Genomic DNA, 24,644 nt, shown 5'->3' with positions numbered 1-24,644 from the left:
CTAGAAATATGCTGTGGGAGACAGTGTAAAAATCCTGCACTCCACTGAAAAATCAGTCTCAGAAGTCTCAGGCTTCGAAGTTGAAATCCTCTTTTTATCTCTCGCACTTAGTATTTTTGACATAAAGTGTAAATCTCTCTGCACTGATGCCTTTCCCTCCCCTGGGATAGGAGATGTAGCTCACAGACCCACCAGGGCTGTAATCCAGGATTCCCTGTTTGCACCATGTCCCCAGGACAGGAAAGGAGAGCTCCAAAGGGTTCATGTGCTCTGCACATCTAATGGGAGATGCAGATGATATTTTACTTCTCCTTTTCCATAGCAAATACAGAGCGTCACCAAGCTGAGGACTTCTAGGAATTGTCTGTATTGCAGAATGATGCAGGGCAGAAAATTTCTCCCAGGGTTTCCTGCCTCAAGCACTCAATTTATACCTGATATTTCAAAGCCATCTTAAGAAAAACACCTCGTCTTGACTGTGGAAAAGTAGCAAGACTACCTTAAAAATTTTTTCATATGATGATTGTGCATTAAAGGTGCAACCCAAAGCAAAGGAAACAAAAGAGGCTCACGACTGACGCTGTAAGCTCTGCTGCACACAAATTAGTGTTCAAGGCTATGCCATGTCCACATTTATCATGGTAATTGATGGCTCATAAACATGTCTCTGCGAAGTCTTGGATTAATTCTTGCAGAGAGCAACCTAAAGGATAAATTGAATTAGAGAAAATTAAAGAAAATCAAATTTGTACAGCTGTATGCTGCTGGATGTCTCTTTTAGTCTCCTCTGGATTTAATAGTTTGGATTCCTCATGGAGTTAAAGCAATGGTGTCCCATGCCTGGTGCAGGGTGACACTGGCTTACACCAGAAGAGGATCTCATCTGCAGCACTATGTCTGTTCAATTCACATTTGGTTTCATACTGCAGTCACATTGTACCAGATTTCTTAAAACACTTTGAACAACCCAAGGAAATGGACTAGAGGCATAGTGACCCTTTTCCCCAGGTCAAGGACAACTTGGAGCCTCCCTTCACATGGCACATCCAATCCAGACATGTCTGTCCACAGAGAGAGGCTGTGATGGCATGATACGATCTTTGGTCCAACAGGAGTTTTGCAAGGTAGGCAATGAGTGGGGAAAATCTGCTGAAATGCCAGAAGGGCCACAGGGACCATCCTGGAGGGCAGAGTGGTCCATGTGCTGTGTGCTCCAGCTGTGGGGTTTGGTTACCCAAGGTTTTCCTCCTCAGACAGGTAGTGGTTTGTGGCATCAGGTCACAACGTCATGACCTTGTGACATGCCAGCTTGGCCAGCTGGTTCACGAGGGAGGAAATAAGACTTGGGTGCTACCACATCCCTGCCCAAGCTCTGCCCCTCAGTTGCTCACGGGCACTAATTATGAAGGAGGCTCTTGTTCTTCTGCTGTCTAATTATGCAAAGCACAGTCCAAGCCTTAATATAGCTCTGAGTGAACTGCTTTTGGTTTTCTCCTGTTCTCTGAAAAGAGACTCAGTCTTGGACCAAACAATGGAGCAGTATCAGCAATAGAATCCGTATGGAACATGTGGTGGACGCAGTGCCTGGGCTGGAGCTCTCACAGGAGTTTGGTGCCTTGGTGCATCTGTTGCCTTTGGGTTCTGAACTTGGGGGAGTGAGTTCAGAAAACGACTCCTTTCTCCACAGCAGTCAACAAGTAGAGTTTGCAGAGGAGCAAAGTGGGGTAGCAGATTTTGGATCACGTGTAGAGGCAGCAGAGGAGGAGGAGGGAGGATGCTGACTGCTGGTTTGGTTCTGTTTTATAAGCAGCTGACGACCACAGGAACATCAATTTCTGCAAAGAGTGTGCTGCCCTCTCCTCCCTCAGAGCTTTCCAGTGCATGGCAGGCTTGACGAACAATCGCCGCTCTCCTGGTGCGCCCCAACCCCCGGAGCGTGAGGATGGCCAAGATGTGTTTCTTCCTGCAGAAACCAAACAAAACCTTGCTCAGACCTGGCAAGCAAAGCCAGCCCAGAGGTAAACAACCAGCAGCCATGCCAGAGATGGAGCGAGGGCACAGCAAAGTGACAGGGACCATCCCCTCACTGCGCTGGAGGAGACACCAGGACAGGAGTCTGTAATCTCTGCAGGTACCAAGCCAGCAAACATCAGCTCCTGCCACACCACACTGGTGGGACGCACTCCTGCTGCTGGTGCTTCAGGGAATTTCCTCCTCCATTTCCACACACACGTGATGCCTCGTGCAAGTTTTCCTGAGAGGCTGCAGACCTTTTGTTTAATGATTATTTTGAGTAATGGGAGTGCTAATATTTAGTACTGACGGGCACTAATTAGATTAGAGCTGGAAAGCCAACTTGGAAACATTCCCTGTTCCAGTAATCTTGGTATATACAAATTCAGCTACGTCTCCAAGAGCTCAGGGGAAGAATTAACAGAGACCTGAATAGGAAGCAATGCAGGCTCAGCAGGTTCCGCCCTGTTTTCCGAACTCCATTGTTAAAAATAACATTACTCAATCATGGAAAGCCAGAAATTAGATAAACCAACCTGGCTTGAGTCTGAGGCTAATGCTGAAAAACAAATCACAGCCTTGTAAATGGCTTTTCTGACCAGAAAATTGCTTTCAAATAGCCATTATTGATGACTAGGCATCATTTACCTCCCCCATCCTTCCCAGAACAGGCACTGCCTCCTTCGTCAGCTTAGTCTGGCCACTGGGATTAAAGTTTTGGTGTTTTTAAAGATAAGTGTTCCCCTAGGAAATTACTTAGGAATAATTATTCTCTTTCATGTCCATGTCTTGGATTTCCCCACACAGATAATGGGGGAAGCATATCTGACCCACTCAAGTTAAATATAGCTATGAAAATTTTTGAGCCTCAGTTTTGGGGAGAGGAAAATATATTTAAGGTGATTTTTTTTTTCTTAATATTTGAGGATCCACTTCAGTGTTCTGAGCAATTTGCCAAATTTATGGTAATAAATTGATTGTATAAATGTCATCCACCAGGAACTGTGCCCAGTGCAAAAACCTTTTCTGAAATTACTCTGATTACCCTCAACATAAGAAGGACATGGAACTGTTGGAGCAAGTCCAGAGGAGGCCACAGAGGTCGTAAGAGCACTGGAGCATCTCCCCTGTGAGGACAGGCTGCGGGAGTTGGGGCTGTTGAGCCTGGAGAAGAGAAGGTTGTGTGGAGACCTCAGAGCACCTTCCAGGAGCTGAAGGGGCTCCAGGGAAGCTGCAGAGGGATCTGTGTTAGGAGCTGCAGGGACAGGACAAGGGGCAATGGGGACAAATTGAAGGAGGGGAAATTTAGGTTAGATGTTAGGCAGAAGTTTTCCCTGTGAGGGTGGTGAGACACTATCACAGGTTGCCCAGGGAGGCTGTGGCTGCCCCAACCCTGGCAGTGTTCACAGCCCGGTTGGCTGAGCCTTGAGCAACCTGCTCTGGTGGGAGGTGTCCCTGCCCAGGGCAGGGGGACGGCACCGGATAATGTCTAAGATCCATTCCAACACTTAAAATTCTATGATTCTATGATGAAATGAATTTTCTTTGCAATCTATACCACTGATATTAATTCTCAATAGTTGGTAGAAGAGCTGTGGAAGAGGAGGTAACTTGTGATTCTCAGCTATTTAGCCATTCACAGAGCTAATCACTTTGTTTACTTTCCCAGTAGTCTTAAATTTTGCAGATGCTGCTTTGGAACAGCAAATGGAACATACAAAATAAAGATTTTATAATTTATTCCAAAATTTTGTGGTTGTATTGAGGCCCTTTCAGAAAATGCAGCTGAACCGTGTCAATGGCTGCTGCACTTTGAGGTCTGAGCCTGAAAGCAGGAGACAAACTATTTCCTCCAAAGCTGGAGCCTTCAAGTTGGCAAACTGGGCTGATAGTAGTGATGAACTGAAAAGCAAACCGGAGCTTTACTGTGGGATCCCGTGATAGGATGCATGGGAATGGTTCAAAGCTGTGTCAGGGGAGCTCAGGAGTTGATATTAAGAAGCATTTCTTTACTGAGAGGACAGTCAATTGTTCTAGAGAGGTGGTTGATGTCCCAAGCCTGTCAGTGTTTAAGAGGCATTTGGACAAAGACCTTAATAGCTTGCATTAACCTTTGGCCAGACCTGAAGTGGTCAGGCAGCTGGACTGGGTGATTGTTGTTGGTCCTTTCCTAATAGACTGAAAAACTATATTCTATTCTATTCTATTCTATTCTATTCTATTCTATTCTGTTCCGTTCCGTTCCGTTCCGTTCCATTCCATTCCATTCCATTCCATTCCATTCTATTCCACCCAGGCCTGGGGGTTGGGACTAGATGATCTGTAAGGCCCATTCCAACCCCTAAAATTCTATGATTCTAGTCTAGTCTAGCCTAGTCTAGTCTAACCTAGTCCAGTCCATTCCAGTCCATTCCATTCCATTCTAAAATTAAAAGCCTTTGAAGGTGATCTCTGTGCATTATAAAATTCAGCAGAAAGGGGGGGGGGGAAAGAAAAAAATATACAGTCATAAAGAGAGAAAAATAAGGTGGGATTCCCACTCTTGCTGGCACCCTGATCTCTAATGTGTGGCTACCAACAAAGAGAAGCTGAAGAGCTTGGCCAAGGCACAGGGCAAGCAGGTGTTGTTTGGGATGGAACAGAACAGTTCTGGCATCTGCTGTTTCATGTACCTGATATCTGGATAATCCTGGCACAGCTCCTTGACATACGCCTTGATCTTGTCTTTTTTCTTCTCCCCAATGATGTTGGCAATGTGGTGTATGGCAGAAAGGAGCCAGTCGGAGTCGGAGCCCTGTGGAAAAGGAGGCACACAGGGATGTCAGGGGGGAGAGCAGCACCTGTTAAATGCCTGTTTCCCTGCAGTGCAGAGCAGGTTGTTCTCACTGGAGTGAGACAGTACTGCTGCAGGCAGGACACACTGTCTTGGGAAGGCGGTGATGGGTGGAAATGGCAAAACACCCCCAGGAGCTCCCCCAGGACCTGACTGCACTCACAGGGCTCACAAGCACCACAGTGAGCCAGACCCTGAGCAGGACATCGTGGCTGTGGTCCAGCACAGCAGCAAATGCCAGAGCCTTCACCTCCTCCTTCCTAATGGTTTCATGTGCCTCATCTCTGAGGGCATTCTGCCTCAGCGGGGTTTAGTGCCCCAGATGCCTGACTTTCTGCAAAATGCAATGAATTCAGCTTCGGCTTCCCTGAAAATCCCAGACTGATGTTGTCTAGTCACAAAACATGCAAACAGGCACCATTTCCTCCCCACACCCTCCTGTATGCAGACTGTTTGCCTGGATAGACCTCCTCATTGGACTCATGTCCATGAGCTATATCCAGGGCAAGGATCCTACAGCGACAAAGTGTCTCCCATGGCCCAAGGAAACAGGCCTGGGAAGAAGCTGTCACAGGATGAGTGTGATCCTACAGCACATGAACCAACCTATGCAAAGCTCCCATGCTCCTGGGAGGATGTTGAAGCACATGGGAGAGCCAACAGCTGGGCACGGGCAAGCCACTACTGTGGAGAGGCCACCAGGCTGGAAGCTCACACCATGAACCTGCAGGAAGCATCTTGCTTGCTCTCTTTTAAGCACTTTTATTTTTCTTGAGGCTTGGCCTCCTCAAGAGCTTGCCACCTCAGTCTCTGGGAAGCCAAGTGGGAATATTGCACCCCTGGGAATGGGGCAGCCAAGGGATGCCAGGAGGGAATTCACATACCTGATCAATGAATGTGTTATTAATGATTTCAGCTTCCATGTTCATCTTTTCACTCACTTGCTGCCGTGTCTCCTTGTTCATTTTCCATCTAGGTTTGATGACCTGACTGATATATTCCTTCACCACATATTTATGAACTTCACATAGAAGCTCCTAGTTGGGAAAAAAAAAAAGCAAATCTCATGTTTTTTTGTAGTTCTCATGCTAGGCCAAGGCAGTGAGGGAGGGCAGGGAAAGCTCTCAGGACTTTAGTAGCAGCTGAAGGCATAGAGGAGGTACATGTGGACAGCACATCTTCAGCACATACTGCCCAGGCCAGCCCTGCTGAAGGGAGTCAGCGACTCACAGCCCTTTGCTCCAGCACAGAGCAATGGCTGTGCCATTCCCTTGGGAATGCCCAAGGGAATGAAAATACATCTCACACTGATTTTCTGTTGGCAGTTTGGCTCCTCAGTAGCAAAGGGGGACCTTGACAGGTTGGAGGGATGGGCAGAGCAGAACCAACTGAAATTCAACAGGGGCAAGAGCAGGTCCTGCACCTGGGGAGGAATAACCCCAAGCACCAACACAGGTTGGCACTGACCTGCTGGAGAGCAGCTCTGAGGAGAAGGACCTGGGAGTCCTGGTGGCCAACAGGCTGTCCATGGGTCACAGTGTGTCCTTGGGGCTAAGAAGGCCAATGGAATCCTGGGATGCATTGGGAAGAGCATTGCCAGCAGGTCAGGGAGGTGATCCTGCCTCTCTGCTCAGCCCTGTGAGGTCACACCTGGAGAGTTGTGTCCAGTTCTGGGCTCCTCAGGGCCAGAGAGACATGGAGCTCCTGGAGCAGGTCCAGGGGAGGGCAAGGAAGATGCTGAAGGGACTGGAGCACCTCAGTGATGAGGAAAGGCTGAGGGATTGGGCCTGTTCAGGGGAGTCTGCAGGTCTGACCACAGACTGAAAATGACAGTGTGACCCACCAGCATCATTGTGCCACCTACCTGCCCCAAGGGCTCCTTCATGTGCTGCAGGTGCTCAGAGAACTGTGAGACTGTTGAGGCCAGTGAGTCTGGCCTTTCTGTTGCCAAAATCCAGTTCTTGGTCAGGATTTTCTTAAGGAGTGGCTGAAAAAAGACCAATTCACTGATGTCACTATTAATATTCAGACTAGCTGATGCCCTAGCTGAAGGCACCCAGCTATGCACATATGCTTCAGCCAACAAGCATGGAGCACTGACTGTGCACACCCTCTGATGGAGACACACCAGGAGCATGGAGCAGGCTGGATTTCTCTCTCCACCCCAGGGAACTCACATCCATGTCTCCCCTTCCTGGATAGTAGCCCCAGTGTAGAGAGAGGAAGTATCTCTCCCCAAGGAAGAGAAGTTTTGGCATTAAAGGCTTACTTGAGGCCCCTAATTTCCTTGCTCTGTGCCACCTTCTGATCCACCAGCTCTATTTCTATAGGTAAATAAGTTTGGGTGAAGAAATACATGTGAATGTTAATCACAGGAAACTCAGGCTTGACTGGAACAGGGTGTGCGTCCATTTTTGCTAGTGTTACATGGGTTTGCACCAGCTATGGAAACGACAAGACACTTGGTAGTGAATCTATTGGAAATTAACCCAGTAATCCATCACCCCTACAGCTTTCTCCACAAGGAAATCAAGCTGCTTGTGCTCACAGCCCTTCCAGGAGGCTCTCTATACTTCTGCAGACATGTGTGAAGTCTCACTAGGATTTTCCTTCTGCTCATTGCTCTGATGTGGTGGGGGAGGAATAGCAGGTGGGAGCACTTCCAGCTTGATGCCTCATGGTCAGTGATGACATGGGAGTGATGGCACTGTTTTCCATCTGTCCCGGGTACAAGGTACTCTGACCAAGTGTCCTCAGAGGTTATTTTCCTTGCTGGGTCCCTAGAGTCAATGTGTCTTCACACAGAAACACAGCAACGTCTGCTAAACACTTCTGGTGGCACCTGGAAGACTCCCCTAAGGGCTAAATGCAAAATATCCCTTCTTTGGCACATCCCCTTTGTGCTTTTATCCTCTTAGCTCTCAGGATCTTTCTCTTTAGAGTCCTGGCAATCTTCTTCCCAATTATTTCCCCCTCTTGTGCCTTTCTGCTGTGCTCCCATCCTGCTGGAGAGCTGTTTAGAAATGCTTTGTCTCGGTCCTTCTCAGTTCTCATGGCATTTTGGCTCTCTTGCTCAATGCCTTGGCTTGGCTCCTTTCCCTGCCTGCTCCTTAGGCTCCCAGACAAGATCTGCAGTCACTGGGAAGTCCCCTTGGCCAGGCAGTCTTGGATTAGTTTGGAGCAGTTGCATTACTGTCTTGATTTTTGGAAGTTATGTTTGGGGATTTAGAAAGTGAAATAGAACCAGTGAAAAGAGATGGGATCAAAGGCTTAACTTCCCCCATCTCTTGTATTACACCAGCTAGAGTTAGTTGGACCCCAGCTGGCTGAAAGCAGAAAGTCCTATGTACAGCACCTGAGAAGTACAAACTGCACTTCAGCATGTTGCCTTTTAGGCCTCTTAGCACAAGTTGAGCTGATATCAGAGCTTTAGCATCCTTATGCTAGAAAAGTCAGTCTTTCTTCACCATGGGAACAGCCTGGAAAAAACACCTCTACCAGAAAGAATTCTGTCCTGCCTGAAGAGCTTGCTGACAGACCATGATGGGAGATGTACAAATCCGTAAGAGCAAATCAAAGTCCTGATAGAAGGAAAAGTGTCCCATTAGTGGTGTTCAGCTGACTTCCCTGGGGCTTCACTATGGATAAGGTTTCCCCCCACTGCTTTGCCTGAGTTACTAGAAACCACTAAATACCCTTTTCTCCTTTTCTTTTGATTGTTGTAATCAACCTGACAAATGTCTCATTGTGTACAGCAAAAAACTCCCAGGCTGCTGGAAATGTTGCTTTGGGTTAAGAAGGATTTCTAGGAGTGTCAGGCACAGTGAATTTTGGAGGGACCATAATGTCATGCACTGCAAAATGAGCTCTAGTTGGTGAGACAAGGGAAGGGCAGTGACCCTCAGCTGCTGCAGAGGTCCTACATATACCCCTTATATTGAGGAAACAGTGTGGCCAAGATCCTCTTACCTGTGCTTTTGTTCTCAGTTTGGTTAAAAAAATGTTTGTGAAGTTCCTTGTCAGAGCTGCCAAAATCTTCTGCACTTCCTCAGTGTTGACTTTAAACACTGTTTCTAACCCTGAACTAGAAAAAGAGAGAGCGACACCACCAATGAGTTAATGGTAAAATGTAAACTATTACACTGCCCTAAGCATTTTATCTAGATTGGCATGTTGGGCATGATTTTAAAATAAATTTGCATTTCTAGTACTTCCTCTTGGAAACACTTCATGGGTCAAAGTAATGGCTCTTTTTGCACAATCCTGTACACTGAAAATTAATCACAGCTGAGTAACTGTGCTTAAAAAGCCCACAAACTTCCTCATCAGGTGGGATGGTGCAGCCATGCAGAGCAGTTGCGTAGGCTGGTTGCTTTTTCACTTGAGAAACACCTCTGCTAAATGATCTTCAGGCATCTGGGAGAGCACTAGGGGGCTATGGGGAAAGAGAGAGAGGTAAATACTAAATTCAGAGAAGGAAAAGCTGCTGACCCTGTGTTCCCCAGCTGACTCACTCCATGCAATGTCTGTAAGCAGTGGCTGGGATGGTGACTAGGGGATGGAAACCTGTGGAATTTCCTAGACAGAGTGTGTACTTCTGCAAGGTTTTACCCTATGAGGAAGAAAACACAACTTCTGAGAGGCTAATGAAATCCCCAGTCTCTCTGTGTGTGGAGGGGCATTGCAAGGTCCTGGATTTCTTCTCACTTTCCATCCCTGTCCCACCATAACACACTCTGGGGAGGTGTGTGAAACTGAGGCTAGTGCTGCTCAAGCTTCCCTGGATGAGCCACATCCACTGCTGTGACCACAGAGTGGTGGGGTCCTGCCACTGCCCAGTAGCTATTTTATATGTCTGAGGCTGCCCAGGCAGGACTATAAAGCACCCAACAGCATCCCTTTCACCCCAGGCTGGAGCTCAGGTACATAACTCCTGTTGAACACCTGAAGTTTGGGTCCAGCATCCACAAAATCATCCTGCTAGGTCACCTACAACTCATCACCCCAGGCAGATGGATGTTTAACTTGAGTGAGGAATAAACTCAGAAGAGCCAATCCACCACCCAAATGCTGCCAGCTGTCTGCTTGGGGCTGAGCTCTCCCTTCACTCTGCTCTCCAGTCCCCAGCAGGGAAAGGGACAGCAATTTTCCGCAGGGGCAGGAGGAGGCAGGGAAAGCCTGCGGAGAGGTTAGCATTGCTGGAGAGACCGTGCCATCTAGAGACTTCCCGACGGTAGTGCTCACTGCAGCTCCTGCGAGACACCAAATCCTCTCCATCCCCTGAATATTTGGTGTATAACATCCCCAGTGGAGACAATGCTGGGCAGCAACACAGCAGCATGGGCTGGAGACCACAACCTAAGCTTTTCAGTGGATTGGCCTCTAAAAAACCATGTCTGCATAGCAGAGGTGACCCCAGGTGCTGAAGATTCCAGGACATGCACTCATTGGCACCATCCTACTTATAGGATAGCCAGATAGTCATCCTACTTATAGTGATAGTCAGATCCTTGATAACCAGTGCTGATGATACCTGTGCATCAGAGACACTTTTCAACACATGGCTTGAAATAAGTAATTCATGCAAAGCCCTGGAAGTTCCAGCTGCCAGCAGCAATGGCAGGGGTTTATTTTTGGGTTGAGTGCTTTCATAGGGTGTCCTCCAGCCCAGTGCGAAGGGCAACCTGCAGAACGTATTTCTGGGTTTATACTACTAACCTCCAGGAAAAAAAACCAATTGGAAAAACTGTCCTCTGAGGCTGAAAATTATGATCTGAAAAGGAGTTTAAAGCTTTCATGCAAGCACTGGATCCATCCCTGCTTCTGTCTCTTCACCCTTGTGACTTTTATCTCTTGGGGAAAATCCTCCCACGAGGTGAGAAGAGCTGGAGGCTGAGGACCCAGTGGGGCACACTGAGGACACCTTGGTCTTTCCTTTCTGGATGCTGCCACCCTCCCGCACCCCAGAAATGTGGTGGCTTGGCTCAATGGGAGTGGACTTACACCAGGTCGTGGAAGCTGTTGATGTAGGCAACAAAATAGGGCACAAACATGGGGCTGTCCTGAGCAGTGCTCCATTCTGAGAACTCCTTCTCAAACCTGTCAGAAAAGACACACAGGTAACGCGAACAGTGTGCAGACTGAGCATGGCTCATCCGTGTGCATTGTGATGTCAGGAGACACCCATGGCTGGCCCAACCTGTCCCCTCTGTGTGTGGATGTGTTTTTTCCAGCTGTCATAACACATGTGTGCATTGGAGGGAATAGATGGCAGCTAATTATGGGCTTTGGGATGCACTCGCCTGAGCAGGTAGGCAGCACTTCTGGAGAGATGCCAGGGATGTTGGCAGAACAAATCTCTGACTTTTCCAATGCCACCAGCTCCAGTGCTGGTCCTGCACTTTGGCCATAACAATCCCATGCAGAGCTCCAGGCTGGGGACAGAGTGGCTGGAGAGCACCAGGCAGAAAGGGACCGTGGGAGTTTGGAAAGACAGGAAGCAATGCCACAATGGTCCTGAATGGATGGTGCCATGGTGGTACCACCACTTTCCAGACAGCAGCTCCTTCCTGGACCTCTGATACTAGATTTTGGGACTTGTAGGAGTCCCATCTGGGTCTGTTTATGACTCCCTCCAAGTTATTTTGCACTTTGCTTATTCTTGGGCTCATTGTGATCTCTAAGTCTCCCAGGAGCAGGCCTGTGTGTGCTCAGTGCCAGCATCTGCTCCAGTGCATGGACCTCTTCCCTGGTTTTATACCCATGTTGGACTCATTTGGAAAGAAAGTGCTGCCTGGAGTGGTGATCACCTTGGTATGAATTCGAGCAGCTCTGCCATGCACAGCTCAAGCATTTTTGTTTCCAGGCTTCTGCTGATAGCTCCAGATAACTTCATGTGCTCCCCAATGATCTAGAAAAGAGCAGGAAAGAGCTCTGGTGAATGGGACAAGCACAGGTGAAATATCCTTCTCAAGGATCTCATGCAGCTTTGGTTACTAAGAGTGGCTTGCCTAGCAAAGGGGCAAACAATTAACTTGTTGCCAAGAGGTTTTCATCACTGACTTTTTTTTATTTTATTAGTTTACTATTAAAACTCTGACAGTTTAAAAAGTTCTAATGCAGAATGGGCCAAGGAACACCAACTGATTTGTGACATAATCATTCATCCCTAATGGCCTCTGGCCTTCCACTGTCTGAATGTGAGTTAGAGGCAGTGTTGGCTAGAGCCCCAAGCTGCCCTGGTGTCATCCTCCTCTTTTGAGGGTATTTGCAGGATGGATCAATGCCCAAAGCCCAAGAGGAGCTGAGCTGTCCCCATGTTATGTCCACATGATGAGGGTGACTATAAGCCCCATCTCTGGGGCCCCTCACAAGCCCCTTCTCAGGAGTGATACCAGGACAGCACAAAGGGGTCAGGCATCATCCTGAGACCTTTCTTGCACTGGAACTTCTCCCTGATTCCCATTCCCAAACCCCCAGCTGCCTGCCCAGAGTGAGGCTTGTTGCATTCCCACTGGTGCTCCCCAAAGCATCCTGCCCATCTGCTAATCCAATTCAGATCTGCCTTCCCTGTGATCACACAATGTGTAATATTCTTCTATGGCAAAAGAATCATAGCAGCAGGCAAAACTCTTTGATTTTCTTTCTTTCTCTCTCCCTCTCTTTTTATTTTTTTTTTCATTATTTAATTGAAGTGACTCAACCAATTGAGTGAGGAGAATGAAACCAAACCCCTCCTGGATTTATTACCCTGTAGTCCCTAAAGCTAGTAGGAGCTTTTGTTTTTTGTACTGTTTAAACTGGAGTGGCTGTCATTGCCTACAGCCTTTCTGTGGCTTCCATAGCCTCGGGACAAAGTCGCTCTTTCAGCCAAGAGTTGGTGTTTTTTTTCCTAACAAACCTTTTCTTTCCACCTTTTTTTTTTCCTCTTTCTCTTTCTTCTTTCTAATCAAAGAGGTTTAAGGACTTCAAAATCAGTTGCCTATTATGTTGCTGACACAATTGACAGCAGGTTTAATTTGCAGCTAGAAGGCAAGCGGGAGAGCTAAAAGTTGTAATAAACGGCTTTTTCTGCTCTAATGTATTCTGCCAGTGTGTGACTTACATAAATTGTCGCAGAGGGCGGTACCTCCACCGCAGAAGGTAAAGATCCAGTTTCCCTGGAGCCACAGAGCTCCCCCCACTCCTTTTTCCCCCAGTTAAATACCGTTTGAATATCAAAGGAGAGCGAGTTCTGGTAAAGGTTTTCCTCCGTGTCTGAATGAACTTCCTTTTCCCACTTCTCTGTGACCTCTAGTCTCAGGATGTTTCCAAAATAACTTCTGATTTTCTCCTAAAGGTTAAACGTGGGAAGGAAACATGCAGTTCAGGATAACCAAGCAAACGTGAATACAGTGTCACTGCATTTTTTGCTCCATCAGCACAATGTGTAAGGCTCACACGTGCAGCATGGAAAGGTGGCAGAGTCAAAGGTCTTTCTTTAGGACCCATTGATCTAAACAAGATCTCAGGAGAACCAAGACTTGTGCTGTGTGGGGGCAAAGTACTCCCAAATCAAAGTTATTTTCCTGGCAGAGAATTAATGTGTCAGCTGTTTGCTTGATTGCAGAGTCCTCCAGCATGTGGAATGCACCATCAGGATTAAAGATCAAACCAGTCCTTTCTGGCAGTACAGCCACTCAAGTAAGTGGCAGCACTGTTCAGTCCTGGCTGATAAATCAATCTTGTTGCCAGTGAAACAAAGTGATCTTTCACCAGCACAGTGGAGCAATACCAGTTTCATTGAGCTGGGCACCTTGAGCTCACCTTGAGCAGTGTCTGGTTTCAGAAATGGTTTGCAAGAAAATGAGCCCAACAAAGAGGTAAGAAAGCCTGTAGTCTTACACAGGGTGCCAGCCAAGAGCTGCAGGAAAACAACTGCAGAAGGGGCTTCCTCAGAGGACATGGGGGTGTCCTCTGGTGTGGATGCCCAAAATTGTCTATAGCAAACCTCAGATGTGCTGGGGGAGAGCCCATGCAGTGAGAGTAGCAGTGAAAATGCCTTTACACCCAATTTTGCAATGAGTTCAATCCCATGAAGCCTAGCTGTGACCTTCCACCAACCTTCTGCCGCACTGTGTGAGGCTGGGACAGTCCCTTTGGCTCTGCTTGGGGCCCTGACTTGGTGTTCAGGACCTTTTTGCACTTGATTAAAGGCCACTGTGTGTGGTGCTGGCAGGACTCAGGCCCTGATGGGGCTAGAAACCACATCCAAGACCTCATTACCTTCCCTGGGGGACACGTGGGGACTAGGACAAAACTCTTACCTTTGCAAAAATGATGTAGTCGGTTTTCAGCTTATCCCAATCAGCTGGTGTTAACAGCAGGGACAGGTTTTCTGTCTTAACCTCTGGTTTGAGATCAGGGTGATCCAGACAGAGTTCACTGGAAAGATTCAAATGAACAAATTATATTGCCTCGGATCATGAATAAACTGATGTAATATTCATGCAGCGTGAGCTACGTAATTATTAAGCCATGAGAAACACACTCGAAGCTTAAATTGTGATGCTTGTTTTCAAGATTTAACAAGAAAATCTTTCCTTGCCATTCGAAATCCTAATTATTCAAAAGCAAAATGATCTAAGGTTCCAGCCCACTTCAGAAATCATGAGACTTCTGAGTTGTTTGGACATGAAAAGTGCTATGAGAATTCACTTTTTAAAATAAACAGCCTGAGGCTGATTCATTCAACTAGGAGCTTGCAAAATGCCTTTTGGGGTAATTCCTGTAGTAGCGTGTTGCTTTGGAGTTAGCTCATCTACCTGGCTCCTCTCTGGTGTCACATCACTGCTCATGTCAGCCTGTTGTTTTTCCCTGTGCATTATCCTGAGCAAGAGGAGGTGCCAGAGGAGGACCTGGAAGGCACTTCCATGCCTGGGCCATGTTCCCCCCCAGCTGGAAGTGGTGGGTGGACATGCAGCTATAAAGTTTGACTCCAAAGTCTGCTCAGCTGACGCTTATTTACCACTCACTTTCCTCAGCTCTGATATGTAATCAGGTCAGCTGATTAGCAGGGAAAGGGAGGGAGTGCCTGTATTTCTCTCCCTGGGGTAAGAAGCATTTTATTAGCCTGTACAATTGGATGTGCTTCTATTGCAACCTGCCCTGAACCGTGGAGGCATTTCATCTCTCAGGGGGATGAAGGTGGAAAAGAGAACGAAGAAAATATTCATGCACTTGATGGAGGTGAGACGTAAGTTTCAAGCAGTCACCTGGTTATCAGGCAACACAGCTGCAATGGCCTGCTTGTTTGATCAGCCATCAAAAAAAGGGGTTCCCATTGCCAAACTGGCACTGAGCCCACAGTGAGGATTGTGCTGTAAAGGTCAGGCTGGTGCACTGTGACTGCTCAGCAGAAAATAAGCTCAGCTTGCTGATAGTGTCCTAGAGTCAATGCTCCCATGGCCATGGTTCAGATTTCCCAGAGAGGTACATCTGTACACGTGGAGCGTTGCACACCCAGCTGCTGCCAGAGTCTGCTGCTCATTTAAAAGGATATCAGGGATTTAAGTATGGACTCTCCACCATGACTGAAAGGACTATCTAAAATGGATACTCATGGAGCTTATTCCCCTCTCTTTCTTTTTTTGTTTGTTTGAATTGTAACATCAGTAATGAGTTTGGGTCAGCCAATTTCTTCTCTTTTTTAGTTATAGGTTCCAAGAGGCAAGGAAGTTCTTTTAGAATGGGAAAATCAAATGGAAAGAACCCAAACTGGCAAGGTGATTGCAAAGCAGTGCCCAAAACAGCTGCAAACTCTCAATGAGCTCTTTCACAGCAAGTTAGCGAAATATAGTGGGGGAAGTTTTCTTTGGTGCAGAACCTGGTGCTGGAGCTTGGGGTTTTCCCTTCTCTCCTGCAATGCTGGGGTGCAGTACAGTTCCCAGGGGTTGGGGGCACACAGGAATTTCCCTCCAGATGAGATCAGCAAGGAAACATAAGGGAGAAAGGTCATCCCTGAACTGCAAGCAGCTTGCTCAATGATCTTTGAGGTCTCTTTCAACCTGGTTGATTCTATGATTTAAGAGGTCCTAAAAACCTCCCATTCAACTAGTGGACACATCTGAGACAGAGCCTTTGTTTTCATGTGGCTAATTCCACTTGATGATGTCTTGGTGCCTCCTTGAGAGGACACTGACCCCATGCATGGGGGTTAATGTGGCTCTTTTCCAAATGCATCACAGTTTCAATTAAACAGGAAAAAGTCCTCCCCCACAGGTCCCTCCCTGTGCCTGCAAAAGTCACTGAGCAGCTGCTGGACCCTGCAAAATATCTGCTGAAAGGAGAAGGTTTATCAGAGCTCCAAGGAGGAGCTTCCTGGCAAGTGGGAGCAGCAAGTGGAAGAGGGAGGGGAAAATGTGGTGATCTATAAAAAGCAGCAAATGCTTTATCTGCAAACCTTTGTCCCCATCTATTAATAGGTTTGCCATCTGGTTCCACTGTAGGAATCATCTGTGGCTCTCCAGAGGAGGCAGTGGCAAGCACAGCAGCTTACCTGTGGTAGGTGTTGGCCATCCAGTCGAGCAAGGTGTAGATCTCATTGAAATCCAGTGATTTCTGAGAGAGACACTGCAAATGTGAGGCAATGGCCTTGTGAAAGGCCTCCACATATGTGTCACACACCTGGTACTCCTCTGGATAGCACTTTTTTACTGATAACTTGATTTTCAGTAAATCTTCCTTCAGGCGTTTCTGGAGTGAAATTAAGTGGAGATCAAGCCAAGAGCTTGATTCTTCCTTTGATGCCATGGGTGTCTTCTGGACTCTTTTTCTAGTACTCTCTTTGACAGCTTCCTTCCACTCCTCCCTCCACTTTCTGGGCCTGCCGAGCAAGTCCGACCCAGGACAAGCAGCATTACCTGTATCAGGATGAGCTTCTTCTTCACGGGCAATTAAAGTCACCAGGGAGGTCAGCATGGTGTCCTCTACAGTGGGATCCTCTAGAGTTCCCTCCACAATGGAGTGGATCGCGTTGGTGATGGAGTTATAAAGCAAATCCACATCTTTGGATTTCCGTACAAACTCCTGGGGGTTATCTTTGTATTTCTCAGCATCCTGTTCAGAGATAATCTCATCTTCCAATAACTTGGTACTTGCAAATGCTTCTAAAAGTTGTCTTTTTTGAATAAGGTCATTGATTTCCATTACTGCAGAAAGAGCAGGGAAGGGGTTGGGAAAAAGAAAGCATTAAGCAGTTGGCAGGTTGGTCACAGGACAAGATGCCCCACAGGGAGGTTTGCAGGGAGGCTGCTCTGAGTAGTCAGGTCCCAGCAGTGCCCCTGAGACTGCCCCCCGATCTCAGCAGCTCCTATTTGACACAGGAGAGGAAAGCAGTGGGAATGCAATCACTACAAATCGAGGCACATCTCTAAACTGCTGGTTACAGAGGTAGGAAATACCCAAAAAAATGATGATGGCCCTGCAGGAAAACCTCAAGCAATGGCTAACAAGGCTTCACAGGCAGACACTGGGGACTCAGGCTGCATAAAACCACCTCTGGTTCTTCCTCTCTGCTAGTGTGGAGCTGAAGTGCAACTGGCAGCAGGAGAATTACAGGAGATACCCTGCCAGCATGATTTCCTTTAGCATGGATGCCAGCAGCCCAGCTCTGGTATCTCTGGCTGAAAGGGCATTTCAGCATGTTGCCCAAAAAGGCATGGAGGGTGCCCAGGCTGGAGGGCTGGGAGGGAGCACAGGAGGACAGATCCCTTTGGGCCTCCTGAGCTCTTGGGTTGGATATCTCACTAGATGGTTATGTCTGCCCCCAGCCTACCCAGCAGCATGTCATCCAGAGGTACTAGTGCAGAGGTACTGTGCTCCTGATACATTTTTGGGAATATTCCTTGTTCAGGTGTAATCTTGGGAAAACCCCGGGCTTCCCTCTTGTCTTGATTTTGTGCATTATCAAGTTTTCGTAAAATACATCCTCAACTAATGTCAAAGCTAAACTGGCTCCTGTGCTTCTGAGGCCTGAGCAAAATGCTGATGCAAACTGCAGAGGTTGTCACTGGTGAATTGCATAGTCAGGACTCCTCAAGATGTAGGGAGCAAGCCAGACACTATCCCATCCAGAACTGGCCATCCTTTCCAGCCTGTGCCTACCACAGAGAGAGACCCTGGGAAGCTCTCACCATCTCCAGTATCATAACAGATGCTCTGAACAGGAGATCCCATACTTAAAGACAAACATTCAAGAGAAGAGAAAGGGTATTACTTAGGCATATGTGGCTACTGCTTCTGAGAGATACACATATAAAATGGTATGGAAAAATTGGAGAGCACTCAAAGAAGATATGAAGGACTGGTTCACAGCCCATGATTTATGCCCTTGGGCTTGTCTGCATGCAGGTTTTATACCATATGCACCAAATAACCTGTGTATTTTAAGAGTATCTGTATCAAGACAGAAATATGCCAAATAACCCAACTACTGATGCACCATAGAACACATAGATCTTTCAGTGCCTATATGATGCTACAATTGCTTCTGCACTTGAAAGGGAGGGAGAGTGTACCAATTAACTTGGCCTCTTCTAGAGAAATTAATCTAAAACCTGTGTTTACACAAATGCTTACAGTGAGAGACTTGAGGAATACATTCTGTTCTGTTTATCGAAGTGAGAAAACACCACTTAATCACCATCTAAGATAATTATTCAGGGAGGTGATGTTGGGTGCTAAATGGATCTTTAATTTAGCAATACAAGATCAGCCAGCTGGTGGTTGAAGGAAGACAATTGAAAGGCAATTAACTATTATGCATCTTAATGGTGTACATGGTGGAGTCTCCATCACTTGCCATACTTATCTCAGAATGGGATGTGTTTCTGTCAGAGCTGCTCTAGTCCAGGCCAGACACAAGTTATTGGGCAGAGCATGGACATTATTCATGCAATTCCTCAGCTTGTAATTGCAGAAGATGAAGAATTTTATCACAGCATATCCTGGAGCTCCTCATCTACGCCCCTTTAAGAACTGACTATCAAAGTTTATGAGATGGGCTCAGATCCAGCTTACCAACCTCACAATGTATCAGTGCAGAGCAGTAAATAACTTCATGGCGCAGCAGAACACTTTACAGCAGTGAGGCAAGGTCAGCCAATCTATCCAATCCCTGTGGCACCCAATGGAATAGACCAAGAATTTCTGGGTGCAGTTGTCTCTCCCTCACGATGGGATGCCTGGCTCTTTAACACCTCTGTTGGGCCCAAGATTTGCATACTGCAAATTAATGTAACCTTGAAGGTTAATTTATTCTGCCAAGCAAATGACACTGGTGGTTTCGCTTCTTACCTGAAAGAGGTTTTCCTTGAATGGGCTCTGCTTCTGTGTTTTCACTGACCTTCTCCACATCATTACAGGTCGTGAGTTTGTTCTCCTCGTAGCTCTTGGACCATTGCAAAAGTTTTTTTCCTTTCCAAGTGCCAGTATCATCCTTTCCACTATCTTTGCTCAGAATTCGTATTGACTTCCGGATGCTTAACACTGTTTTAACACCTCTTTCAAAGAACCCACTGTCCCTGCTCTGCAAGCTTGAGCTGCGCAGTTCAGAAGTAACCTCCATCTTCTCCTCCCCTGCACTCTTTGTTGGAGAGGATGGTTCTGAGGTCACAAGCCTTTGAATTAACTCCATATTTCTCTTTCTCTTCTCTTCCAACAAGAGGTTTACCAATGAGGTTGATGGCAATCACTGAAATGCATAAAACAGCAGAATTAGAGATGTTCTCAACAGGGTATTACTGTGTCTCCAAAGTGAGTCCTGGACTGAAAAATCTGGCCCATCCCTTTTCTGTGCCTAACACAAGTTGTTGTGGCCTGTAGCTGCTGAAACAATCTCTCTACCTACAGACAGTAGGTGTTGGTCTACTCAACTCCATAAATCAGGCAAGTGGCAGCTATTTCTCCAATGCCAAGGAATCATTAGGTGTCAGAGATCTTGAAATCTGTATAAACATACCATTCCAGGTATGGTTTTACTTTCTGTTCTAGGTGGATTTCTAGTCATGCAGGAATGGTAATCCTTCCTGAATCTCACTGGAATGTTGCCACTTTCTGATGTGAATATGGCAGTTTTGGGTTATGTTACTACTTCTGCCTTGCTCAAACCCTGACCTGCTGCTGCTGGAGGTGGCCCAAGGTGAGTGGTCCCCAGAGAGTGACTGAGTTCTGCTCTAGCCCTTTCCATCAAACCCACAGCTCTCTCTGCACTCTGAATTGTCATGGTTACAGTGCAGGAGGCTGTACAATGCAGAAGGGGTTCACATCACTCATCCTGCCTCAGAGAACTGCATCCTGGCATGCCAAGGATCTCCAGGGTCAAGCAAACCTCTACATGAGCTGCAGGGGATGCTGCAGGACATTTCAGATTTCAGCAGAAGTGCTCCTGTTAGTGCTGCTGGGCTGCAGTCACAGCTCCTGCCCTGTTGCAGACAGATCAGCTCCCCTCTGCCCACCCTGAGGGATGGCCCTGCTGCTTGGGAAGGGGGAAGAGAGGGAGGTTTTGCCTTCCCTCCTTTGCAAAGATCATTAATGAGGCCACCAGCTAACACAGCCCACTCACAGAGACGTACACTGCAGAGCGCTGAGGATGGGAAATGCCACATTTCCCCAGAGCAGGCTCAAGGCAGCTCAGTGATCAATTCAAATCATTAGAAAACATTACTGCTTGAGGCGAGCCAGGAACTGCCTGCCTCAGGTCTGTCCAGCTCACAGAAGCCAGAGACTGAAATGTGATTGCAGTGAATGGACATGTTGGGACTCTGGAAATAGATCTCATCCTTCCTTGATCAGAGTTTTGCTCCCTTGTGCCTGGTTATTTCACAGGCTCTAAACTGCAGGGATGGCATCTTCCCATGGGTTTGCTGAGCTGCTCACACAGTGGGGCTCAGCCCCTGCATCACACAATCTCGTGGGAATATTTGACCATTCACTGCCTTGCTCAAGAGCTCACTCCATCACATAGGGTGGGAGGGAGAGAAGGACACTCCATTGTCCTGGGATTTCAGTAGGAAGGGGCTGAGTCCCTAGCTCAAACTCTGCATGGGGACTCTGTGTAGCAGCAATGATCAAAGGGGTGAGCTGTGTGGTGAAGAAACCAGGAAAGGAGGAACAAGATGTGAGCCCATGAGCAAGGAAAGGAAAGGTATACATACCCCAGTACTCACCTAACTGATCCTCTCTGCAGCGAGCTGGGATAACACAGGTGTGATCCACAGAAACAGAGCAGGTCTGTGGCACTGGAAATCCAGGGCAGACACAGTGGCAGGGAGGCAGCTCTGCAGAGCAGAGGTCTGGGGCAGCTCACCCATCTCAGCTGACTGGGGCATTATCCTGCACACCCACACTGGCTGAGGGGCTCCCTCCAGGATTGGCACTGCTCTCCATCCTCCTTTGCCCTCTGAAAAAGCCTATGGAAAGTGGAATAAACAGACCTGTCCACACCTGCCCAAGACCTCCAGCACTGTTTCCTCTCAGGAACACTCTCTGGCACTGTTTCACTTTCATTATGCCTGAGCATTTAGAAGAAGGGAAGAGGTGGGGAAGAAATGCTGGACAACCTCCATTCAAGGTTAATTATTATACAGATCAAGGTTCGAATCACATTAATTATTACCTTACAGATAGGTAACCAGAGGTCCAACAATGGCGTTAGCTGATGCACTGAGCTGGCCTGGGACAACAGTGAGAAGAAGGGTTTTGGCACCTGGTCCTGCCTTGGTGGGGCACACAGTGTCTGGGTGGGGGATTCAAAACCAGATCCAGAGTTGCTGTGTGGGAATGGCTGAATTTCACCCTCTCCTGCTCTGTTTCTGGAGGTCATGGGTGGCTTGGTCCCAGTAATGATTGCCAGGCATGCGTGAGGGACAAGGAGCACTATGTCCCGTGGTTAAATATTTATACATTCACATCCCCACTTTCCCCAGGGGCACTTATTTCCATGGGGACACTGGATCACTCCATTCCTGGAACATTTGGGCACCTTGGAGGGAACTCAAAGAAAAAGTGCACAAAAATAAAAGGACCTTGAAGGTTTAAACAACACTAACCACAGTCATTTGGTTTGTCACTGAGTGATGTAAAGTGATTTAACCCTGGGGAGCCTGCAGTGCCCAGATGGAGGTGAGTCATGCTGCCAGGCTGGCCAAGGCTCTGGTGTAAAGCAAGAGGAGTAAATCAGGAGGTGCCACCACGCAGTGTGCAGTGCTTTGCTTTAGGTGCCTGCCAGTATGTCAACTGCCAGTGTGATTGGGGAGATCAGAGTGGTTGGTGATAACTCCAGTGGAATTTGGAGTTTGTGCTGTGCAGAGGAGAACAGAGGGGTTCATAAGTTTCCTACATCTGGGAGAGGCTGTGTTCAGGAGATGGAGAGTGTGTGGGATGGGATTAATTGTGATCAAGGGTAGAGTGGTGGCATGGACAGGTGTGAAATTGTCCTGATGACAAGATGGAACTGGGCAGAGCATCATTTTTGGCTGTCAGGTGGTGCAGGGGGAGTCCTGTCTGAAGCCTCCCCCAGCCAAGCAGGTCAGTGCTGAACTTTTTGTCCTTGGGATCTTCAAAGTCATGTTTAAGCCTGAGGCTGCCCTGGCACACTGGGGAAACCTGTGACTGATATCAGCAGGGTGATAACATGGACAAAAGAAGGAACTATTTACTCATGAGCATGATGAGGTGTGGAAAGCCCCTTTGGACAGAAAGTCTAGCTAAATGTCTCCATTCCAGCTGGTAATTGTCTTCTCAAACAAGCATTTACAGGGTTTTGGTTTGTACAGACAGGCTCCCTATGAGTGGGGTGCAGCCAGAGCAGGCAGCAGGTCTGGATGGGGTCTGACTGATCTGGACCTCCCTGGGACCTGGTAGGCCCTAAAGCACTGATGGCACCAGGATCTACTGGGATGCTAATAAACACAACCCTGAGAGAGCTCTGAATCCCACAGTTTAGCTCACCTGTCTCCCCACAACCCTTTCTAGTGCTCTCTCCCAGCATCAACTCTCAAGGAGCACTCCTACTCCTGGAAATGTCATTGGGGCAATGCTGTTTCCAGGCATTTGTCCCCAGGAGGTCATGGGAATTTAAAAATGTACTACATTGTGCAGTTGTTTGCCATTTTTCTTCAATTTTTTCCCCCAGAAGATCATAACCCTCAAGCTGGCAGTGAGTGTTAGTTTTCTTTAAAAAGGAAATAGAAGTATCTCCTTACTCCAGGAGGGGACTTCAAGGAGAAAAAGAAAAAGCACTGTTCAATAAAATGGTGGAGCTGAGGGATGCTGTAACATATCTGTCCCTTCCTACCCTCCATAGCCTCTGGAGAAAAAAGTCTTCAAGAAATCTTGGTCCCTCACTCACCACCATTAACAGCTCTGCAACATCAGGTGTGTGTTTTCTCACTAGTGGAGCTGGTGAGTGTTCAGAGAACTTTGCACATGGTCTATGGTGTCATGAGAACCACATGGACATCACCCTGTCTCCAAACATGCTATGGGGCACCCAAGCCAGCCCCACCAGGAGCTGCAGGCTCACAATGCTGCTTCATCCCACCCAGCCACCAGGAAGGTACATCCCTCTGATGCTAAACTCATGACTGAGCTCTTAGTTGGAAGTGGATGAGTGACCTGGGGAGAAAAGCCAATCCTTTCAGATGGCCTCCCACAGTTTTTCCCCAGCAATACTTTGGGTTGTCTCCTGTTCAGCCTTTGCTAATCCACCCACTGACACAGCAACAGCCCATGGGGATGGTGTGACTAGGGGACAGCCTTCCCCATTCTCCTGGTTCTTGATGCAACAGCTCTGCGAGCACATTTTGCCTGCATGCACAGACTGCTGCCCACCAGCCCTGGGTCAGGGTACAGTGCCCGTGTGCCCTGGCACCAGCTCTGCCCCTGGGAATGCTCAGCTGGTGCATAAGGGACATGCTGTAGTGCTGCCTGTTGAATGTTGCCTTCTGCTTGTTTGTCAGCAGCAGTGAGCTGATGAGTAGATGGATGGTAGTTGCTAAAAACTAGCTGTGCAGGTTGTGTGCTCCTTAGCCCATTAGTTTGCAGCAAACATCAGCAAGGCCAGGGGTGGAGTCCATCACCCCAGTCCTCAGAGCAGCCTCGAGATTGAAATGTCACAGCTCATCGGCGTCAGGAGGAAGCTGCTGTCCTACTGAGCAGGGTGCCCTCATCCCTCTCATCGCAGGAGCTGCCAAACCAGAGCTCGAAGAGCAGAAACACTTTGTGCATGACAGTGACAGCAGATTATCTACGTGGTTGTGCTTCTGCTCTTAATTCAACCCTATGCTGTGCCAACACACCAGCCTGACACCACAGCTTTTCACCGTGATGTGACTCCACAGGCTAAGGTGGGATGGAGCCTGAGGTCCATCAGCTCAGGGAGGAATTACCACCCTCATCACCTGGAGATGAGGTATCAGACTTAGCAGGGAGAGTTTCCCCTTGGAGGTGGCAAGGGCTGAATGCTCCCCCGTGGACAGCAGCCTGCAAGCAGGGAATAAACCCTGCTGAGTGATTCAAGCTAAGTTAGACTACTCTGTCATTTAAATTAGGTGACTAAGAGCAAACCACTGCTGGAGCTGAGGCACCTGCCTGCTGTGCCTGTCACCATGGCTAGATGTCTGCTGTTGAAAATGTGTCATTGAGGCCAAGGACTGAGCTGGGAGCTCAGCACTGCCTCTGCTGCAGATGACGGGGACACTGAAGACAGCAGGAGCTTGTGCTTCTCCTTTTCAGGGTTTTGCTTTAGTGCACCAAAAGT

General features: G+C 47.7%; 1 protein-coding gene across 1 annotated transcript; it reads right to left on the bottom strand.

Moving 5' to 3' along the window:
- Positions 1 to 1,800: 1,800 nt before the first annotated feature.
- EXOC3L4 (exocyst complex component 3-like 4) lies at positions 1,801 to 19,520 on the bottom strand. Its single transcript, XM_009080383.1, has 11 exons — positions 19,181 to 19,520; positions 16,383 to 17,034; positions 14,152 to 14,269; positions 13,053 to 13,178; positions 11,656 to 11,756; positions 10,850 to 10,945; positions 8,816 to 8,930; positions 6,711 to 6,833; positions 5,731 to 5,883; positions 4,686 to 4,807; positions 1,801 to 1,963 (listed from the first exon to the last, which is right to left on the bottom strand). The coding sequence occupies exons 1-11, from the start codon at positions 19,518 to 19,520 to the stop codon at positions 1,801 to 1,803; spliced, it is 2,109 nt and encodes a 702-aa protein (XP_009078631.1).
- Positions 19,521 to 24,644: the final 5,124 nt, after the last annotated feature.

Source organism: Acanthisitta chloris, unplaced genomic scaffold (genome assembly GCF_000695815.1).
Source record: "Acanthisitta chloris isolate BGI_N310 unplaced genomic scaffold, ASM69581v1 scaffold24668, whole genome shotgun sequence".
In the NCBI taxonomy this organism is placed as follows: domain Eukaryota; kingdom Metazoa; phylum Chordata; class Aves; order Passeriformes; family Acanthisittidae; genus Acanthisitta; species Acanthisitta chloris.
This window is presented reverse-complemented; position numbering and strand designations above follow the sequence as displayed.